Genomic DNA, 5,920 nt, shown 5'->3' with positions numbered 1-5,920 from the left:
GAGCTCCGGCTCCAACCAGGGCTCCGGTTCCGGTTCCGCACAGAGCTCCGGCTCCAACCAGGGCTCCGGTTCCGGTTCCGCACAGAGCTCCGGCTTCGGCTCCGGCCAGAGCTCCGGTTCCGGTTCCGACCAGAGCTCCGGTTCCGACCAGAGCTCCGGTTCCGACCAGAGCTCCGGCTCCATCGGTCTGTTCACATCCGCGCTAATAAATTATTGTTTCAAAACTGGAAGCCGATTTGTATTGAAGGTTTTACGTTCCAGTTCACACTCCGGGCCAGTAGGTGGCGGAAATGCTCCTTTAGTTTTACATTCGCCTGTAAAAAGGAGCAGCAGCGTCCGACTACGGCACAAAACACCTGCTATTTAAGTCATAAAGGAGAAAAGTGGGAAAGTAGCAGTTGTGTGCAAAGTATTTTCTATAACGAGTCAAACATAAAGACTTCAAGTGGAATACAGTTGGCATAACGGCGCTAAGCGATGAAGAGCTGTACAGAGCTAAGCTAAGCTAAGCTAAGCAGGCTAATCATCGACACAGTAAATATTTTACTTTCGGTACAAAGATCCTTTATTTGTCCCTCCAATGGAAGCACACAGTAAAGATACGCAGCTGTAATAAAATAAATAAAAATAATTGCACAACAGACACTAGCTTCCATAAAGGTTATTAGAATAGAAATATCTGTTATTGTCCCAAAGAGGGAAGATGCAAACTTATAAGGAAATAATACTGAACAGTTTTTAACATAACATGAACACTTTTACCATCCTGCTTACTGCTTTGCTAAACAGATTATGTTTTTAAATGATATATTTTCATAAATAATGGCTCAATTCTTCCCTGGCTAATTAAGGAGACTACAGGTTTTTTTCATATCGTATTTATTCTTAAAGAAATTTGTGCCATGGTGTAAAATATTTTTCTTAGCATCGGTATTGAGTTTAAGTTTCAGCAGCGTGACAGCCCGAGTGCAGTGAGGTCAAAATGGCCGTTGTGGTGTCAAAGTTCTGCAGGCGGTACCGGTACCAGTACCTGATGGTTGGATCGGTCAGGATGTTCAGCAGACTCTTCATCTTGCTCAGGTCCTTCTTCCTGTCTGGCAGCACAACAACACAAACATCAACTTCCTGTCTTTGTACAATTTCACGTAATAAATGCTCATTAAATGTGGACCCAAACCTCCCACAGCTTCCCGGTTCAGAAATTTACCTTTAAAATGTTTAAAAGGTAGAAACCTCAAATTAAGAGACTGATTTTAAGATTTTCTTTTATTAAGATTTTTAAAATGTCTGAGGATGTTTTTATTGTTTTCAGATTACTTTTTTTTTATTTTTTATAAATGAGTCTTGCATATGATCCGTTTCCATGGAAACCAGGTTTTAATACATAAATTCAAAAAACATCAAAAATTATAATTACAATAAAAACATTTTGCAAAGACAATAAATATTTAAGATAAAAACAGAACAAATAAATACAAAAGGAATTGAAGATTAAATAATAATGTCATAAATATTGCTCGATTTCTCGATGGATTTTCTCTGAGGGGAACTAATCATCTGCAAAGAGAGGTCAAAGGTCAGCCGCTCACCTTCATTCTTGTCGATCTTGTTGATCATCCGGCGAAGCGGCTCGATGTATTTGGACAGCTGCTTGAGCTTCTCCATGTACTGCTGCTCCTCCAGAGACGTGGCTCCAGCCGGACTCATGGCCGACCCGGGGTTACCTGAGCACAGGTGGGAAGGGGGAGGAGCCAGCTGGAGTCACATGACACAGAACCGACTGACGGTTCTGGTTTCACTTTCACTAAACCATTCAACAGTTCTGTGTCTATTTGGGCCTCAAGTCCAGTTCTGTGAATTGGAGGTTGTTGGTTGTGGCGCCTCCTACAGATTTATCACACTCCCACTAACTGGTTCAGAACTGGTTCAGAACTGGTTCTGAACTGGTTCAGAACTGGTTCAGAACCAGTGGTTATATGAATAAACACCAACTGAAAGTCTGACAATGGATTAGCAGGGTTTCCCCCAGAAAACTTGCTAAGCCCGGTGGTCAGGGTGCCGAGGCGGGTCACCGGCAGGCGGTCCACCGGCGGGCGGTCCACCGGCGGGCGGTCCACCGGCAGGCGGGTCACCGGCGGGCGGTCCACCGGCAGGCGGGTCACCGGTGGACCGCCGTGTTTTTGTATTAAAAGATGTTAAGGAGACAGGAAATTTTTAAATATCACTCGGTAATTAATTATACGTTACAAGAAAACATCACCAGTGAAACATTACTTAAACCCACAACTAGTCTTAAAAACAACAAATCAAAATATACAATTAAAATGAATTATTTGCACTTCTGTTTAATCCAAATTAAGTCAGCAGCTCCATCGGGCCCCCAGGACTTCAGGGGCCATAAATGATCATATTTTAACACAGACCGCAGACACATGAATGTAATATTGGTTTATTGAGATGATCAATGCTGCTAGATTTGGTTCGATTTCAGCATAAATTAAAAGATTTTAAATTGTTTAACATTTAAATGTAAGATTTTAATGAGCTGGTAGGTTTACTTTGTAAAAGTTCAAAGAACAATATCCATAGTTAAGATTGTTTTGTTACCATAGCAACAATCTGATGCTGTGAAAGTAATAAACTGGATTATAACTGATTGTTTTTAGGTTGGCCAGTTAAAATCCTCCTCCTCTCCCAGATTAAATGTAACACAGAAGCTGTTAGAGCTGCTGATGTTTTTAGCAACAGAAGGGGCCCCTAAGGGGCCATTCTCACTGCCACACACATTCAACCTGTATGTGATCTGCAGTCTGAACGGAAAACGACCTGAAAGTGTCCTGCATGCGCAGTAGAGGGCGCCATAGCGTCAGCGTTCTCTGTGTTCTGCCAACCGCCACAGAAAGAAGAAGAGCTCAGAGTTAGTGGAAGTAAACATGGAGGCTAACGGTGGAGCTTAGCTTACATATTTGAAGTTGTTGCATATTAACAACTTAGTCCTCATTATAGTCGTCATGGTTGTTTTTCTTGCGTATCAGGAAGCAGAATTTGTTTAGTTCTGATGAATGCAGCCTGAACGTTTGGTCCATTTGAATCGGATACGTATCGGATATGGATCACATTCTAAAAGAATCCGACCTGAGCTGCTCACACTGCCATGAAAAGGTCAGATACAGGTCACATTACGTCAGAACAATCTGAACTGGGTCACTTCAGTGTGAACGCAGCCTAAATCGGATTCTGCTCCAGGCCTCATCCAGCCTTGGACCGGCCCTGCATGCTGAGGTAACCTGCTGCACTGCGCAGAGATTCACAACAAACAGGAGGTTTAATTCAATGCTGCTAATGTGGATTTAGTAGCTCTAACATTTCGTGTCTGTTGAGTTTTTAATAAGCGTCACAGAAACTATTCTGGTTGGTTGGAGTTAAAAAAACAAGTTTTGTTTTTTTTATTATTATTTTCCTAAAAACATAAACAAGAAAGGCTTCGCCTGGCGGTGGCGCTACTAAAGCATGGCGGCCGCCAGGCCTATGGGGGAAACCCTGGATTAGGATGTTCAGTCAGAATGGATCCATATTTCTAGCATGCATTACCAAGCAGGGCCACAGGGGGCGCTGCAGACCTTCCACTGTCAGTGTTATTCACCTACACACAGAATGGCATCGTCAGCCATATTGTGAGGCCAGTTGATCTCAGAAAATAAAACTACTCTGCTTGCAACCTGGTTACAACTAACCTATTAAATTTTATTTTATTTTTAATTAAAGTATTTTAGTTGTGGATGTGAGAAATGAGGAATATGACATATTTGTTGAGATATAATAATTTTTTTTACCATCTAATCTAATTTTAAAGAGCAGAGGCTTGTGCTGACACAACAACATCAGCAATCTCTGGCTCCAGTCTGGAGGAAGAAAGCCACTCACAACATGGCCGCCATCACCGTTTAGTCGCAGCTCCTCTGGCATTGCATTCCACCCACTGTGTGACTGTTACCTGGCGTGTTGAGGGGCCCGGGCGAAGCCACCCCGTGGTTCTGCTGGGGGGTTCTGGCTGTGACCGGGCTCGGCGACGGCTGAGGGGAGGGGCTGGGCTGGAAGCCGCCCGGAGACGGCGTGGGGCCGGAGCTGCAGGCAGGAAACAGGAAGTGGTTAACAGGCAGAGGGAGGGGGTGTGGCCTCCGGGCAGCCGTCTTACCTGGCCGAGTTGGGCTGGGAGGAGGGGGGTTGTGGGGACGGCTGGGGGGGTGGCAGCATTTGAGGGGGGGGCACCTGCACAGGTGAGGGTGATGACATCATGGGATGCTGTGGCACCTGAGGAGAGGGAGACGGACAGCTCAGCCTGCGCTCCTGTTACCTGGATGACTCAGAGCAGGAGAACACACCTGTGTGGTCATCATCTGACCTCCGACCCCGGCCGTGCTGTTTGGAGGAGGGATGGTGGCGTTCAGAGGTGGCCGAGGGGGGCGGGGCATATTCTGCATCGGGGGCCGGACCATCTGCAGAGGTTAGCTTAACGTTAGCCTGACGCTACGCTATCACAGCAATAAACTTTTGCAACAATAAAAGTGACAATATTTATTTCTTCTTCTTCTTTAAGTAACAGTGAGACTTTGTGTCGCAGCAATTACCCCAACAGAAAACCAGAAACGCTCCTGTTCAGGACTCGCCACATGAAGCAGTGCCTGATTTGGGTCACTAAGCTGAAACTGTACTTTTAATTTACTGACGACTTCACTGAACAAACAGGAGAAAAACCTTAAACTTTCAGCTTGTTTGGAATTTATCACAACAACGAATCAAAGTTCTTATTTATCATGATAAAAGGCCACGACGTTAGCATGTGGAGGCCAGCCTCGAGGTGACTCACCTGTCCAGGCACGGCGGCGGCGGCTGCGGCGGCTGCAGCGGCGTTGAGCTGCGCGTGCGCAGCGGCCTGCTGGGCCTGCTGCAGCGGCAGCGTGGCACGAGCCTGCTGCAGGCAGAGCAGAGCATGCGAGGGTTAGGGTGGGGAGCTGGACCCCCACCACCTACAAAGCTAACTAACGTAGCATCAACGTTTGAGCTGCTTTCAGTTTAAAGATGTTAATAAACCTCTGATGACCCCTGGAAACTTTTTCACTAATATCTCTAAAATGAAAGTGGCAAGGGAAAAAATGTAACACTGATTTAGTTAGATGTGGAGGTGGAGGGGTGGGTCCAGCTTCAGTCCAGTGCGGTTCTCCTGGGCTCTGTTGCACCAGTCCAAACCCACCTGGAAGGCCTGCATCTTGAGCTGCTGCTGCTGGCTCAGTGAGCTGATGGGGATGGACTGCGCCGGCATCTGACCCGGCAGAGACTGGGGGACGAGTCCGGGCTGGGAGTGAGGAGGCATCTGACCCGGCTGGACCTGGACCTGGACCTGCTGCTGCTGCTGTTGCTGCTGCTGCTGCTGCTGCACAATCTGCTGGATGGACTGGGCCTGCGCCTGGTGCTGCTGCTGCATCTGCAGTTGCTGCAGTTGCTGCTGCTGTTGCTGCTGCAGCTGCATCCGCGTCTGATGCATCTGAAGAGACAGGAAATGAGAGCTGGAGGACAGGAAGCAGCTGCTGACAAACAGAACCAGTTTCCACCAGCAGATGGCACAAACGGACGGTACCACTGGAAGACATCTTCGCGTTAGACAGTGCTGTACGCTGAAGAAAAAGGGGGACCGTTTGTCCCCCAGTAGGTGGGCGTGGACTAAGCCTTTTTCAGGGCTGCGCTGCGTGCGGGATAAACCCACTGGCGATAGCCTTAGCCAAACATTTTACACTGAAAGAACCAGTTTCCACCAGCAGATGGCAGAGTTGCAGATTGAGGGTGAAATTAACTCAAACAGCTTCGTTCATTCATTAATATCACTAAAAGTAAAGCGGACCGGGGTCGGACTAAAGCGGACCGG

The 5,920-nt window shown here is 46.9% G+C and overlaps 1 protein-coding gene across 1 annotated transcript in view; it reads right to left on the bottom strand.

Moving 5' to 3' along the window:
• Positions 1 to 5,920, bottom strand: part of med15 (mediator complex subunit 15) — a 13,013-nt gene that overhangs the window by 3,238 nt on the left and 3,855 nt on the right. The window contains exons 7-13 of the mRNA XM_008417145.2: positions 5,252 to 5,542; positions 4,868 to 4,969; positions 4,383 to 4,496; positions 4,196 to 4,311; positions 3,995 to 4,125; positions 1,590 to 1,724; positions 1,031 to 1,094 (exon numbers count right to left, since the gene is read on the bottom strand). Coding sequence (XP_008415367.1) covers positions 1,031 to 1,094; positions 1,590 to 1,724; positions 3,995 to 4,125; positions 4,196 to 4,311; positions 4,383 to 4,496; positions 4,868 to 4,969; positions 5,252 to 5,542 — 953 coding nt within the window. The remainder of the gene's footprint in view (positions 1 to 1,030; positions 1,095 to 1,589; positions 1,725 to 3,994; positions 4,126 to 4,195; positions 4,312 to 4,382; positions 4,497 to 4,867; positions 4,970 to 5,251; positions 5,543 to 5,920) is intronic.

This window comes from Poecilia reticulata, linkage group LG8 (assembly GCF_000633615.1).
Source record: "Poecilia reticulata strain Guanapo linkage group LG8, Guppy_female_1.0+MT, whole genome shotgun sequence".
Classification (NCBI taxonomy): Eukaryota; Metazoa; Chordata; class Actinopteri; order Cyprinodontiformes; family Poeciliidae; genus Poecilia; species Poecilia reticulata.
This window is presented reverse-complemented; position numbering and strand designations above follow the sequence as displayed.